The sequence below is a fragment of the Nelumbo nucifera genome, chromosome 3, assembly GCF_055504915.1.
Source record: "Nelumbo nucifera cultivar China Antique chromosome 3, China Antique-T2T, whole genome shotgun sequence".
In the NCBI taxonomy this organism is placed as follows: Eukaryota; Viridiplantae; Streptophyta; class Magnoliopsida; order Proteales; family Nelumbonaceae; genus Nelumbo; species Nelumbo nucifera.
Window position 1 is genome coordinate 38,951,933 of NC_142651.1, and position 16,158 is coordinate 38,968,090.

Consider the following 16,158-nt stretch of genomic DNA (forward strand, 5'->3'; position numbering starts at 1 on the left):
GGATTCTTGGTCAATGGGAACCAAAATCCCATTGACCAACTTTCCCCCTCTCAAAATCCAAAAAAAAGAACACCCCCTACGTGTTTCCTTAGACATTTGTTGATCTCTGACATGGCACATGACCTAATGAAATAGGTTGGTTAGGAAAGAGTGGGTGTTAAACTGGCAAAATGAGAGTAATGGGAAGGGGGGAGAGAGACTTAGGCTGTGTTTGGTTTGAAGGAAAAAGTAGGAAAAGGAAGGGAAAGGCAAGAAAACCTATACAAAGTTTGTAAAAGTTTCCTTGCATTTCCCTTCTTTTCCCTACCTTTAAACCAAACATACAAAGAAAGAGCAGCATGGGGTTTGGAACATGGGGCTTTATATATAAAATAGGTGGGTATGCGTTGTAAATGCCTTATTTATAACGAGTCCGAATTGGGTGAAGGCAAAATCATAGATATTGGGCTGAGTTCAGATGTGTGCCCCACAACGTCCCACAGGACATCCCGTCATGTATTGAGAAATGATGACGTGCTGTGGGAAGCGTCCCCTTTGGGGTGCAGATGTGAAATCTGATGGGCTGGGCACTCTAAACCTGAATGCATAAAATATGGGTGCTACACCAGTCCCATTCGGAGGGTATTTATGTCATTGCAAAAATTAACAGACGGGTCATACCAGAAATGAAACTAATTCTCTAATCTGGAGACTTCTTAGGTGATCAACCCCCCATCCGAAAGACAGCGTGTGAAGAATTCAGGTCAGGCTCTCTTTAAAGTAAAATAAGATTCCTAAATTATCCACTCTATCTTGGAAAACTACTAAATTGCCCTTTTATCCATTACGTGTATGGTCAGTTCTACACGTTTAAACACCAAGCGCCAGCATATCTGACAAGGAAATGGTACTCTCGTAATTTTGTGAAAATAAAGGGTTTAACGATTGCAAGGGTATTCGTCATGCCGGAATTCGTACAGTATTAAACACGTTATCTTTAGTTAAATGTGGAGTATGGGCCATGGGGTTAAAACTTAAAAAGTTAAAAGTAGTTGATTAGATATTTCAAATTTACAGTATTAAACACGTTATCTTTAGTTCTTTGCCTTCTCCGGCAACCAGATTGAAGTAGAGATCAACAATGTTGGGGGCAGTTGTCGTAACACCGAGAAGAGCAAAGCTTCTGTATGAAGGAACAGGACAATGATTCGGAACAATATACAACAAGACCCTGGTGCAGAGAAGGGGGATCCTTCACGCCAACCAGCAACTGATGACTGGTGATGGAACCAGATGGTGGGTTCATGCCTGCACAGCCGATAGCGCCTTGTTCCGCCGGGACTTTGCCATGGCGATGACATAATTCGGAAGACTAGCATTGTTGGTATTGTGAATGGCACAGATTTCAGGAAGAAGGCGATGAGTTTAAAGTTTAAACCCCCTCTCCCAATCATAGACAAATATGGGTCCGTTTGATTTGTGGTTGAAATCGGAATGGAAATCCCTTGGAATTAGAATGGTTACAGCAATTTCGATTGATGCTACTTGGTTCATGAAGAGGTTGGAACTGGAATCAATCATGATTTTCAATTTTATCCCTAATAAAAAAAATAGAAAATACATGAAAATACAAAAAATGTAGAAATTTTACAGAAAAATATAAAAACTATAATAATTTTATAAAAAATGCATGAAAATACTCAAAGTTAGCAGAAATTATAAAAAAATATATAGAAAATTTGTAGAGAAAATGCAGAAATTACAACAATTTCTATTATCTTTGTTTTTTCTAATCTTTTAAAAGTGGGTGAAACGAGAGAACAGAGGCCTGGGGAAGCTCGGGATGCATGTATAAGACCAGACATAGGGATTTGGGTGGGGCAATATCACTAAAAAAGAAGAAAGGGGGAGTAAAAACCCACAAGAATCAGAAGGGTTTAGAGAGAGAGAGAGAGCATTGAGTAGCCTTCTTAGAACAGCGAGCTTTTCTTCGTACACACATTGACACATAAAGCACGCTCAACGTACACAGCTTCTCTCTCTGGTATACGTTTCTTCTAATACCTGTGCTGCATTGCATCTGTTTGGAATGGGAAGGAAGATGACACAGACAGCAAGAAAATCTCGAATAGATGAGTTGCAGTTGCAGAGGGAGCAGATCAGAAGCAGAAGAAAAAGCTCGAGCAAGCGACGCAGACAGCAAGAAAAGTTCGAACAGATGAGTTGTAGTTGCAGAGGGAGCAAATCAGAAGTAGAAGCAAAAGCTCGAGCAGACGACACAGATAGCAAGAAGAGTGGTAGCTGATTTGGAGGAAGGAGGAGGAGGAGAAAGATGGTTGGCAGTGGTTTTACCTCACCGGAGATGGGGTTGACAGCGGCAACGACAACGAATAGTATGGAGGTTGAAGGGATTATTCCTTTTCACAACAACTCAATCGTAGGTTGGATTGGAGGGGTTTTTTGTCCAAAAAGAAAAAAAAAAACTAAATAGCGGAATGGGAATTGCATTGCGGAGGAGGGGATTAGGAATGGGAATGGCATTCCGCCTACTCATTCCCATTCCGATCGACCAAACATCCGGAAACGGAATGACCCATTCCTATTTCGATTCCAGGGTCCTATTCCCTCGAAGCAAACAGATCTTATATCAATGTTAAATATGATGCTACAACTGTAAGGAACTTTCAAACCACCCCCTCTCCCATTTATTTGACAGTTACGTTTCAAACCACCCCCTCTCCCTTTAAAGGAATAACCTTTTAAATGCCCTAATGAAAAGTAATGGGTCCAGATGTATTAAGCATCTTAGTTAAGCACAATGAGTGAATATGTAATAGTTGTGTGACATATATTTCAGTTAATGGGCCTTTTATCTAAATTTTTTTATTCTCATAGATCAAAATTGTCTATTATTTTATTGTTTTAGATGAAAATCACATTAACTAAAACATGTGTCATATAACTATTATATGCTCATTCATTGTGATTACTAAACGTGCCTACTACATCCCGACTCTGAAGGGATTTTTCGGTGATTAGGTTTTTTGAGAGAATGACAGAAAAGAGAAAATAAAGAAAGGTTAGTAGGTATTTTGATAATTTGATGCTTTTCGTCACTGAATTAACGAGAAAGGGGTTTTTGTCTAACGGCAAAAATGCAGGGTATTTTTTTTGTAATGTAACCCAAAAATATATTCCAGCCGAGGAGAAGGAAAAGAAATATATAGGCAACTAGAGTGAGCCCGTTTTCACAAAAAAAAAATAAATAAATAAATAGATAGGGTGAGCCCCGATCTCCTAAAGGAAAAACTCCGAGTATCCGATGACATGAAATCCAACCGCACATCAGTAATATGATTTTCTTCTTCACACTTTTTTTATTTTAAAACTAATAATAAATTAAAAATTCGCACTGTCTGATATGATCATGAGAAGTCCAGTGCAAGCAACCATACAGAGTGGTAGCAAGTAATTATCCCGATTCTCTCTCTCACCCTCGGCGGCTCTGCAACTCTGTATCTGTGTGTATAAAACACTGTCGAATAAACTTAGAATTCTCAAAATATCTGTGAATTAGCTGTCTCAATGCCGGGTCTGGTTTCGGTAAAAACCCCACAGGACTCTCCATCGCTTCGAGTTCTCGTTCCCGACGGCGACCCCCAGGTTCAGAACCATGACATGGGATCCGAGACCCCAAACCCCAAGACCAAATCGCCGATCCCGAAGAGAGCCCCATCTCCATCTCCATCCACTTCACGGGGAAGACCCTCGCCACCGGACCGGAGCTCTGGCAAGAAAAAAACGCCAGAGAAGCCGAAACTCGACGAATCATCCCTCGACAATCCTGATCTCGGGCCCTTTCTTCTGAAACTCGCCCGTGACACGATCGCGTCCGGAGACAGCGCAAACAAGGCGTTGGACTTCGCGATCCGAGCTTCAAAATCCTTCGAGCGATGCGCAGGAGAGGGCGAACCGAGATTGGAGTTGGCCATGAGTTTGCACGTTGTTGCTGCGATTTACTGCAGTTTAGGACAATTTGAGGAGGCGATCCCGGTGCTTGAGCGGGCAATAGCGGTCCCGGATGTTGCGAGAGGATCGGATCATGCGCTCGCGGCGTTTTCGGGGTATATGCAGCTCGGCGATACGCATTCGATGCTGGGGCAGCTCGATCGCTCCATTGCTTGTTACAGTGCAGGGTTGAAGATCCAAATTGAAACCTTAGGAGAGTCAGATCCGCGAGTTGCAGAGACTTGTAGGTAAAGTGTCATTCACCGCAGTATTTCCTTTTACTCTTGGTGCACGTTAGCACACTCTACTTCTACTGGAAAGTGGAAACGATCGACTGTTGCTCATCGTTTGATGGCTTCTCTTTTCTTGCTTACTGCCTTAGTTTTACATGTTGCATGCTCAAGTTAGGGCGGACCCTCCCTATTGGATAATTGGGTTCCCTTACCTTGTTTGTGTTTGCATGTGGCGTCTATTTGTGCAGTTGTTTTTGGGATGAATTTTAGAGGGAACTGTTGACCGAGGATTGCTTACACCACGATGTGGAGCATCCAGCCATCCACCATTCCACCGGAGGAGGGACTCGAAATGCCCCCGCCGGCAATATAGCGCATGCTAGTTATGACTCTCCTTAAAATTTAACGTGCGCCGTTTTATGGGAATTCACTCATTCACTACGAGCCACGTGATCCGATGCTTGTATGCCGGATGTGATCAGACCATCTCTGGAAGCACCTTTTTTTTGGCCTCGTGATGGAATCTTGCTCATATATAATATTTCTCTTTCTAAGATTGTGTTATATATCTCAGTGATCGCGTGGAAGAGTCCCACTGTCTGAGCATTATTATATGTAGGCCCTCTTGGAAGACCCATTGTTTTGGGATCTTTTGTTTCAATCAATGTCCTTGAAATTTGATAAAACTGATGAAGCCCAAGTCCAACCACATGTAGGCAGATGTAAACAAGATAAAAATGGCTAACACTTATAAGGACCCACCCTGTCACCACTCACTACTTCATCGTAAATTGCAATATTATAGCAAGGAGAGACGGAGCCAGTTAGCCTGCTGGTAAAGTCTCTAACTGATTGTGGCGGAGACCTGAATCAGTCCTGCCTTCACCCGAGTTGGGGGTCTATAAGAATTTGGGGGAGGTTACCCCTGATCTGAGCGTTTATAACCTATTACCCAAAAAAAAGGATTAAACTTCCAACTTCCAACTTACAAAGAGGGGCATATTACCATCAAGCCACAACACTTTGAGCTTTTTTTTCCTTTTATGCCTATTCTACGAAAAAACGTGATTTACAACACTCGAACATGAATCACTTGAATGAGGAAAAAATAACCATCAAACCACAGACGGATCAACCCAGTGGTTGAACCACTTTAACCACTTTACCCATGACGTCATGGTGGCCTTTCTTGGTTTGATGAGCAGTCTGAATCTTACAAAATTGATTCCATTAAATGGTAAGCAAAAAATGAAAAATTACTAATCTACCGACCACATTGAAGTAACATTGTTCTTCTATTATTCATAGATGTGTCTTTTAATGTACCCAAATACCCTTAAAAATGGTTGTTCTACAAATGAGGAAAATTACACTAACCTACTTATAAAGGACACATCGAAGTAACATTGTTGAATTGAGGACATATCAGTGTTAGCTATTGGTGCATTAAATGGGAATCATTATAAATGTTTAGCTCTACGTGACTATTAGACAACTTTAATATCTGGATGTTTTTGGGATAGGCAAATGGTATTAGTTGTAGAACTTTTTTTTTTTTTTTTTGAGGCAGGGGGAGAGAGATGGTTAGCATGTGATGGGTATTTTGTCACATTAAAAATTAAAATTGGATGAGATTATATCAAATGGATTAGTCTTACTATTTGAAAATGCTTATTTCTGATAATCTACACAAGTAAATCTACTTTCTTTTGGAAACTCTTTTTTTACAACAATGGGAATGCAAACTCTGCTGCAGGAGAAATAAGGTTATTTGATGAAAATAACAACAGCAATGATAATGGTAGAACATTTTTTTAGTGAACAATTGAACTGCATAAAATTTTGGTTTTTTGTTTGCCTTGGAAAATGAATCTCCATTGAAGGAGAACAGTGAATTTTTGCTCCATTTTCTGCCATTATGGTAGATTTTTTCATCTGTGGGGAAGTGCGCATCTAATCATTCTAAACCTGTTGATTCTTCACTTCCTTCCTATGTTTCCTTCGTCTGCCTCTGAATCTGAAAATAGCCTTAGCTTTTCTTGGTGCCTAGGTGGAAAGCTTCAATAAAGTGGGACGTAGAACCATAAAATGGTTAGTTAGGCCTTCTTATTCATATAATTCAATCTCTTATTAATAAGTATTGATCTTATGATTAACACAGTTTAATCACCTTGTGCTGTAAAGATCAAAAATCTTTGTTTTAACAAAGGTCTAGCATACACTGTCCAGCACTCCCCATATCACCTGAATGGCTACATTTTATTTTAGTTTCTAATTCAATTCACTTCTGATGTGAAGACCAGAAATTCGTATCACCAGGGAATTGATTTTGAAATTTGCAGGTACTTGGCTGAGGCCCATGTTCAAGCAATGCAATTTGATGAAGCAGAAAATTTATGCAAGAAGACCCTAGACATCCACCAAGAACACAGTGAGCCAGCATCACTTGAAGAAGCAGCTGACCGCAGGTTGATGGCCCTCGTCTGTGAGGCAAAGGGTGATTATGAATCTGCACTTGAGCACCTCGTTCTTGCCAGTATGGCAATGATTGCTAACGGTAATGACAACGAGGTTGCTGCTATCGATGTTAGCATCGGTGACATTTACATGTCCCTTAGCCGCTTTGATGAGGCTGTGTTCTCCTACCAGAAGGCCCTGACAGTTTTCAAATCCACCAAGGGTGACAACCACCCTTCAGTTGCTTCCGTCTTCGTCCGTCTGGCTGACCTCTACTACAAGACGGGCAAGATAAGGGAGTCCAAATCTTACTGTGAGAGTGCCCTGAGGATATACACAAAACCTGTGCCTGGAACCACAGCAGAGGAGATCTCTAGTGGGCTGACTGAAGTCTCAGCCATCTATGAAGCTGTTAATGAGCCTGACGAGGCATTAAAGCTCTTGCAGAAGGCAATGAACTTGTTAGAAGACACACCAGGGCAGCGAAGCACAATTGCTGGGATAGAAGCACAGATGGGTGTGATGTTTTACATGGTTGGAAGGCATGAAGAGGCTCGTAGCTCTTTTGAGAGTGCTGTGACCAAGCTTAGAGCCAGCGGAGAGAGGAAATCATCTTTTTTTGGGATTGTGTTGAACCAGATGGGACTGGCTTGTGTACAACTGTACAAGATAGATGAGGCAGCTGAGCTGTTTGAAGAAGCAAGAGGAATACTGGAGCAGGAGTGTGGCCCTTACCATCCAGATACCCTTGGTGTATATAGCAACCTTGCAGCAACATATGACGCCATGGGGAGGTAAGTATCTTTCTTTTAATGTTCTTCCGATTTCTTCCTTCAAGCATTCATTCTTCACTTCAAAAGAAAAGAAGCAATAAAAAAAGTGAAATAATAATTGTTTATCCATTTCCAAATTGCATTATGTGAGGGTTACCACAAAGATTTCTCTTTTGAGGTCATGTTTGAGCTGCTAAACAAGAAAAAGAAGCCTCCATTTGCTGAAACCTAACCTATGCAATGCATCCTTCATGTATCAGAACCAATTAGTGTCTATTAGGTATGGGCTTATACTTTACTTGTGAAATAGATGTCTTACCAATCAATTTGTGCAAGTAATGTTATGCACACTTGTAAGAGGTTGGGCTACATAAATCCTGTTTCGCCATTCCACTCTGATGAGTTACCGCTCACCTCGGAAGCCCCTTCGAGGGTGGCTTAACCTCCTGAAACAGAAGATGGGAGGGAAAGGTAGGAAGAAGATGACACAGAGAGAGAGATGAAAGGGGTATTCATTCACGCCACTTATTACATGATTAGGGCCTTATATTAGCTGGCCTACATGTATGCAATCATGAAGAGAATATCTTCTGGTGGCAATATAACTAACTCTGGGAGGCTCTGTCGCGTGTCACGCTAGCCTCTCTGTCTTCTAGTGAAATGTTGCTTGGTGGTGGCCTGCTCCACACCTATAGTTGGGTTCTAAGGGAATGTTTGGGTCCCAACAATTCCTCCCCCCTTAGCATTGACCTTGCCCTCAAGGTCTACCTTGGCTTCTGGCACAACCTGATCACCTCGTCGAACCCAACAAAAATCCACAATTCTGATAGGCTTCGTGTTAATGCCCCCTTCTTCAGTGAATTGGGGTAAGTTGGGTGAGACAGGTGTATGATTTCCCACCGCCTTCTTAAGAAGTGAGATGTGAAACACTGGATGAAGCTTTGAGGTTGCAGGGAGGTCCAACCGATAAGCAACAGGGCCCACTCTCTCCAGAACCTTATAAGGCCCATAATACCTGGGTGCTAACTTGTGCCAAGCCCGTCTTACCACTAAGATCTGGCGGTAAGGTTGGAGCTTAAGGTAAACGAAGTCACCCACCTGAAATTCTAACAAGCGGTGGTGAGTGTCATAGCGGACCTTCATTCGTTGTTGGGCTTTTGTCAAGTTGGACTTAAGCAATTTAAGAATCTTGTCTCTCGCAAGTAGACGGTCTCTACTTCTACCACCTTGGATGACCCATACTCATAAGGTAATATGGGAGGAGGTTCTCTGCCATAAAGAGCCTTGAAGGGTGTCATTCCAGTAGCCGATTGATAAGTCGAATTGTATCAATATTCTGCCCACGGAAGCCAATGAGCCCACTGTCAGGGCTTTTCCCTTATGAAACATCTAAGGTAGGCTTCCAAGCAACGATTAAGAACTTCAGTCTGCCCATCAGCCTGCAGGTGATAACTCGTGCAGGGGTGCAGTTGGGTTCCTTGCAACTGAAAATATTCCTTCCAGAATGAACTCAGGAAAGCAGGGTCCTGATCTGAGACAATGGATCTTGGGGTTCCATGCAGCTTCGCGACGTCCCGGATGAAGATGTCACCCACCATCGCTGTGGTGTAAGGTTGAGGTAATGTAGAGAAATGGTTGTACTTGGTGAGATGGTCAACCACTACCATGATAACCTCCTTTCCTACAGAACGAGGAAGACCCGTGATGAAGTCCATGGAAGGGTCTTCCCACACTTGATCTGGAATCTTGAGAGGTTGTAGAAGGCCAGTGGGAGACTGTAACGAGTATTTCTGCTGTTGGTAGGTTTGGCATTCGGATACATATTGTAATACATCCTTACGCATTCCTACCTAGTGATAATGGCTGTTGAGCCGCTTTATGGTCTGTAGCACCCCTAAGTGCCCTCCCAAGGCGGAGTCATGAAACAACCTTAGTAGTTCAGCTTTGTGGGCCGAATTCTGGGCAACAACAAACCGACCCCTAAAGAAAAGATCAGGCCCCACAACTTGGTAACCAACAACTTGTGAAGGGTCTCGCCTCCACTTATCTCTAATGACATTCAACTACAGATCAGATCTAGCTTCTTGTCGTATAGCTTCAAACAAAGGGAAGCTGGGCTGAGAGCAGGTCAAATAGGCTAACTCTTCTACTTGTGACAAGGCATCAGCTACTTTGTTTGCGGGCCCCGGCTTATATTCTATGAGGTAGTCAAAGCCCATCAGTTTACTAAGCCATTTTTGCTGCTCTGGGGTGTGCACCCTTTGCTCTGCTATATACTTCAAACTTCCTTGGTCTGACCTAATAACAAATTGGCGTCCCAATAGGTATGCACACCACTTTTGCACTGCCATTACCACAACCATCATTTCTTTGACATAAGTGGACTGACTTTGGTGAGCTACTGAGAGAGCCTTGATGAAATAAGCAATGGTTTGCCCTTTCTACATCAAGACGGCCCCTACTCCTACACCCAATACATCACATTCTATTTCAAAGGGCTGAGAGAAGTCTGGAAGAGTGAGGACTGGAGGAATGGAAACTGCTATCTTCAAGTCTTCAAAAGCCCGTTGGGCTTCATCAGTCCAACTGAGGGAATCCTTCTTTAATAGACGCGTTAGTGGGGCATCCATAAGCCCATACCCCTTAATGAAGCACCTATAATATCTGGTAAGCCCAGGAAAGCCCCACAGAGCTTTTACAGTAGTGGGCTTGGGCCACTTCTAAATGGCGTCTACCTTTTCTGGGTCTGCCATGACACAACCTGCTGCAACCACATGGTCTAGGTACTGAATTTATCCTTGTCCAAAGGAACACTTTGTCATTTTGGCATGTAACTGGTGCCCTTTCAGAGTTATGAGGGTGAGTTTAAGATGTTCCATATGTGTGTCCCAATCCCTACTGTACACCAGAATATCATCGAAAAAAACCAGAATAAATTGCCTTAGAAATGGCCTGAAGATGTCATTCATGAGGGCTTGAAAGGTGGAGGGGGCGTTTGTGAGTCCAAAAGGCATAACCAAGAACTCATAATGGCCATCATGGGTCCTAAAGGCCATCTTGTGGATGTCAGCTTGGTGGACCCGAATTTGATGATACCCGGACCGTAGGTCTAATTTGGAGAACACTCGTGCCTCTCCTAACTCATCCAGTAGTTCGTCAATGAGGGGTATAGGAAACTTGTCCTTCACAGTAATCTGGTTTAAGGCCCGGTAATCTACGCAAAAGCGCCAACTACCATCCTTCTTCTTTACTAAGAGTACAGGAGATGAAAAAGGGCTGGTGCTAGTCTGTATATGCCCTTTTTCCAATAGTTCTCTCACTGCCTTCTCAATTTCCAGCTTCTGAAAGTAAGGGTATCTATATGGCCTCACATTGGCCGGATTAGAACCGGGTAAGAGAGGTATCTGATGATAACGAGCCCGGGGTGGAGGTAATTGGTTCGGCTCCTTGAATACATCGCCAAACTGATCGAGTATCAACTGTAAGGCCCTGTGTTGGGTTTCAGTGGGGTGAACACGGCCTTGGTTGTCCAGAATTGGGACTATGGGCCGAATGCCTAAGTGCATAAATATGGGTTGGCCAGCATCCTTGGAGGCCCGTATCATGGAGGCTAAAGTGTCACTTTGTGGACTAGGGGGCCGCAACCCTTGTAAATGACAAGATTGGCCATCCTGGTGAAAATCCATTGTCATTTTGGCCCAATCACATAGAGAAGGGCCCAGGCCATGCAACCAATGAACCCCCAAAATAATATCAGCCCCCGAGAAATCCAATGGGTGGAGATCCACCACAAAATTATGGCCTTGTATGAGGATTTTCTCCTTCTTACATACAACATTACACAACATTTGACTCCCATTAGCCACATGGATTGAAAAGAGAGGAGTGGGTTGTATGGTCATACCTAGCTGCTTAGCCAATCGGCAAGTGATGAAATTCAAGGTAGAGCCACTATCAATCAAAATCATCACGGTCCGGCCCATTAATCTTCCTTCTACGTGCATGGGCTGAAGAGAGTTGAGGCCCATGAGGGCATGTAAGGAGATCTCGGCCCCATCAGGTTCTGGCCCGTCTGGAATCAGTTCACAGTCAGTCAAGTGCTCTGTGTTTGTCTCTTCCGGCTCTTCCTCTGTCTGTAGGAGAAACACCCGCTGGACCCGGCATTTATGGCTCGGTCCAAACTTATTATCACAGTTATAAGAAAGGCCTTTCTCGCATCGGGCTTGCATCTCAGCCCATGAGAGATGTTTGAAAGGCATAGCAGGCCGGGGCAATATGGGTTTCTGATGATCACCAGCCGGTTCCACTGCAGCCATGATAGTCGCCGGACGGAGAACCTCACCTCCAGACGGATATCCTCTCTGAGACCTCCCACAAAACATCCTATTAAGGCTTTCTCCGGCCAGCCGTGTACCCTGGTCGCCATCCGCTTGAAATCGAGCTGGTACTCTGCTACCGTTCAAGTCTGCTTCAACCGGAATAATCAGCTCGTCGTAGTCCATGAACGTCGTCGGCCCAAAGCAGATGCACAAAGCTTCGGTGAACTCCACCCAAGTTACCTGGGGATGATTCCAGCAATACCATTGGAGCCATAGAATCATGTCTCCTTCTAGATGAATGGAGGCGATGGAGACACGCTGGTGTGCGGGAGTTTCGTGGTATTCAAAATATATTTCTGCTCGGAAGATCCAAGGAATGGGATATCCACCGGAATAGTTGGGAAAGTTGATCTTAGTGACTTTTCCGGTGGGGTAATCCCCTGTTCTTTGGCTACTGGAAGCAGAGGCTTCTACTCCTGCTAGGTGACTGGTCACGCTAGACTGTTGCTGAGAGACAAAGCTGGAGATATCGAACTTGAGCCACATCAGGAAGGTGGGTGGGGGGGATCTGGCAACACTGAAATTTGTCCACGCAATGTGTTCTTTCTCCTCACCTTGATTTCTTTGCTATTTTTCACTCTTTACAATAGCTGTCATATTCATTGTTATATTATAGGGCCTCAAACCATTTTTATTACTTCAATTAGTGTTTGTCATGCCCTGATCCTAGCTCTTTTGAACCTATCAGCTTGCAAAAGATCACTTATTAGTGTTGTAGATGGTGTCCTCTGCACAAGAAATGTTCTACATACTCTTGTATTAAATATGGTGATATCCTTTCTATTTACTGATAAAAAAATTGATTTTATTTGGAAGTTGGCATTTACTTGTTAGTTACTGTTGCATGTCAGTTGTAAGTTGTTGGCATCAATGTTGAAGCAGCTTCAAGTTTTCATGGGGGGTTCCTCTGGGTCCAGAACTTTTTATTACAACCCTGCTGCTTCTGTTGGTTCTCTCCCATGAAATATTCTGAGGACTGTAACCCTGTATCTTATTTGCAAGCTTCAGCCTCCTTGGATAACTTATCCAGAGCACCTCGAAAGCAGCTGAACCAGCTTAGCTGAATGTTCATCTCAGCCCTCACAAAAGAGCACTTAAAGTAATTGGCATTTGTTTCAGGAGTTTGTTGGTTGAAATTGGAATCTATTAAAGGGCGATCTGATCCCCTAAGTTATGGTTGGTCCATAAATGGGGTCGTTGTAATTGAATTAAAGATAATGAATGAATGAAACAAGAGTTTATTTTGAAGTTTGGTTATAAGTATCTTCTTTCTCTTCTTCTAAAGGTGTTATCTTTCCTCTCTTCCTCTTATTTATTCAGATCTGAATCTCCTTTTCTCATTACTCAGGTCCTTAGTTCTCCCTTATCTTCTCACCAAGTTCAATACTCAAGTAGGATTTTTCTCTTTCCCATCCTACATCAAACAACCATAGTTCATTAAGTTTTTCATATCTTCATTTAATAGCCGACCTCATATGGTTGGGATAAGACTTAGATGATGATGATGGTGATGATATCTTGCTTTAATCTAAAGCAAACTTTAAGGCTATGTTTGGTTTGAAGGAAAAGGTAGGGAAAGGAAGGGAAAGACGGGAAAACCTATACAATGTTTGTAAAGGTTTCCCTACTTTTCCCTTCCTTTCCCTGCATTTTCCTTCAAACCAAACATAACCTAAGGGAAAAACACTTCAAAAAATAGATTCAGCTTCAAGTATAAATTATAAACAAGTTAATCTGCAGACATGAGATGAACAAATGATAACACCTTGTAGAAGGTTTGTCAACTTGACCAGGTAAGGGATTGAAATCTTTCTAATGCTTTCAAAATGAATTGAAGCTTTTAATCTCTTTAAGTGTGCCTCGAGTTTGTTACCGAGATTTCAGTTGGCTTTTTCATAGGGGTATTTTGCAAGTTTTTTATGTCACCAGGGAAGTGTTATAGATGCTATGGAACCCTACTGCAAGACAGAAAGGATGTTCAAGGAAGGAATCTGAATGATCATATGCAAGTTTTTTAAGTGTGTCATCATTTTTTTTTTCACTTTTCATTTTAATGCTTCAAAGGAAGGATGTTCAAGGAAGGAATCTGAATCATATCCTGAAGTTTAACTGACATAATATAGACATATACATTGGGTTAGTCTTTAACTTGTTTGCTGAAGGCTGGGTTATAGATACTTTTTGGGTATTTCCATTTTGTTTGCTGAGGTTCTGAATGCTGAGGCTTGTTGATGTAGCTCACTGTGTAGGTATGCCCTTATGTATTTAAATGCTTGAGAAGTGAATACTGCTAAAACCAAATAACTTTTCTGTTGGAGTTTGGATCAGCTCAGCTCCGTTAATCTTTCATGTGGTTTTATTACAGGGTAGAAGATGCAATTGAGGTTCTGGAATACATTCTTAAGGCAAGAGAAGAAAAACTTGGGACAGCAAACCCTGATGTTGAGGATGAGAAGAAAAGGCTAGCGGAACTCCTGAAAGAAGCAGGCAGGTCCAGGAACCGAAAAGCAAAATCACTCGTTAACCTCTTTGATACCACCTCCCAGAGGATGAGGAAAGAGGTAACAAGGAGGTGGTCTGGCTTAGGCTTCAAAAGTTGACGAGGAATTTGTTTATAAGTCTACGCATACATGTCGCTCTCTGTAATATAGAAGAAGAATATGTAAAGGGTCAACTTGTGAATTGATGGCTTGTTTCTTGAGCTTCTAATCTGCATTTGTTTAATTTTCCAATTGTTCTTTAAATATTTGCATTGTGATTATTGTAAGTGTTCACTACACAAAAGAAGTCATGATAAGTCGACTGAATAAATCTTTACGAATTAAGATTGTTTCTTTACATACTTATATATTTTCTTTTTTATCTAAAAGTGAATACATATTGCACATCTTATCAAAGAAAGGAAGAAAACATATTGCCTGTACCCTTGAGGCCATGTTCGTGATTCGTAAAGTGAAGGGGGAAGTTTGGTCGATGGGATTCACAGTAAGTTTAATTTTCTTGGGTTTCAGTTCCCTAGACACTCAGGTAAGTTGGTTTCCCGAGTGGAGGGTAAATAGATTAAAATCTCAAAATTGCCCCCCGCAACATATAAAGGTTGAGAGTGTCTCTTCAACATTTTTCCCAGAAATCACCTCTGTCGACTCTGCGTTTCTCCTCCACTCCATTCTGTTTCTCCAAAAATCACAGCTGTGTTTCTCCTCTTCTACTCCATCATCTTGCTGCCGTTGGTTCTCTCAATTGCTGCTCTGCTTGATCTAGTCATCGGTTCCATCATTGATTCTCCTCCATTGTTGCTGTTTCATCCTCCTCCACTCTGTTGCCGACACTACCGAGATTCTGCTTCTTCGCTTGTCATCGTTGCTCACTGTTTTTTTCTTTTAATTAATGTTATTGGATTGTTTCTATTTCAATCAGTGACTTTTGCACAAGCATATTGTTGATTATTCACATGTATTTTCTCTGGCTCTTTCCTCAAGAGCTCTTGCAGTTGGGAGCTGAACATGGATGTTTGTCTATATTAGAGATAGATAGTTGCAGCATAGATTTTTGGAAAATGCTTGATTGGCTAAATTAGGCCTGCCAAGCATCAATCAACGCAGAGCTGAACAAGTTATTGAACTTGTTACTTGGACAGATTATAGTTGAACAGGTTATTCAACCTATTATTTGGACAGGTTATGTGTCAATGAGAGAAAATGTTTAAAAAACATGAATTTGGGCCAAGGGGTAAAATTAAAAAGAGATGAAAAAAATAACAATTTACCTAAGAAAGTGAGTGTTGCAAAAAAATATGAGAAAATAAGAGATTTCATTTGCCTGGATAAATCAAACAAAAAAAATAACATAGGTAAATGCACTTATCTAGATAAACCTATTTTCGAAAAAAAAATGGCTTATGAGGGGTTTTCTTTTGATAAACATTTCGTGGTATGACTTCTGAATATGGCAATATGTGAAGTTCACATGCTTCCTCTCCCCCCCGCCCCCTCTTTCTCTCTGCTCCTATCATCTTCTCTTTGCCTCTTGAACGACAACGACCCTGAAGGATGAAGGGATGATAATATTTATGACATTTTGCAAAAACATTATAGTCCCTTGCAATGGTTTTTTTTTTTTGTTATTAGATTCTTGTATTTTTCATATCATGACGATTCTATCAAAAGGAAATGGCAGTATACATTATACCCTCATTTGCATGCACTTTTTAAAATCATAAGATAAAATGCTTTTGTCTTAAATTAAAAGTCAATTTTGGTTTTTATTCATTTATTTCCAATTTAATATTGTTTAAAAAGACATTTTTAGTCATGATTTTCTAATCAAAGA

General features: G+C 41.8%; 1 protein-coding gene across 1 annotated transcript; it reads left to right on the forward strand.

Annotated features, from left to right (window-relative positions):
- The first annotated feature begins 3,278 nt into the window (after positions 1 to 3,278).
- On the forward strand, positions 3,279 to 14,667 carry LOC104604058 (protein KINESIN LIGHT CHAIN-RELATED 1-like). Its single transcript, XM_010268290.3, has 3 exons — positions 3,279 to 4,235; positions 6,563 to 7,471; positions 14,195 to 14,667. Exons 1-3 carry the CDS (start codon positions 3,565 to 3,567, stop codon positions 14,427 to 14,429), a joined length of 1,815 nt encoding a protein of 604 aa, XP_010266592.1. The 5' UTR covers positions 3,279 to 3,564; the 3' UTR covers positions 14,430 to 14,667.
- Positions 14,668 to 16,158: the final 1,491 nt, after the last annotated feature.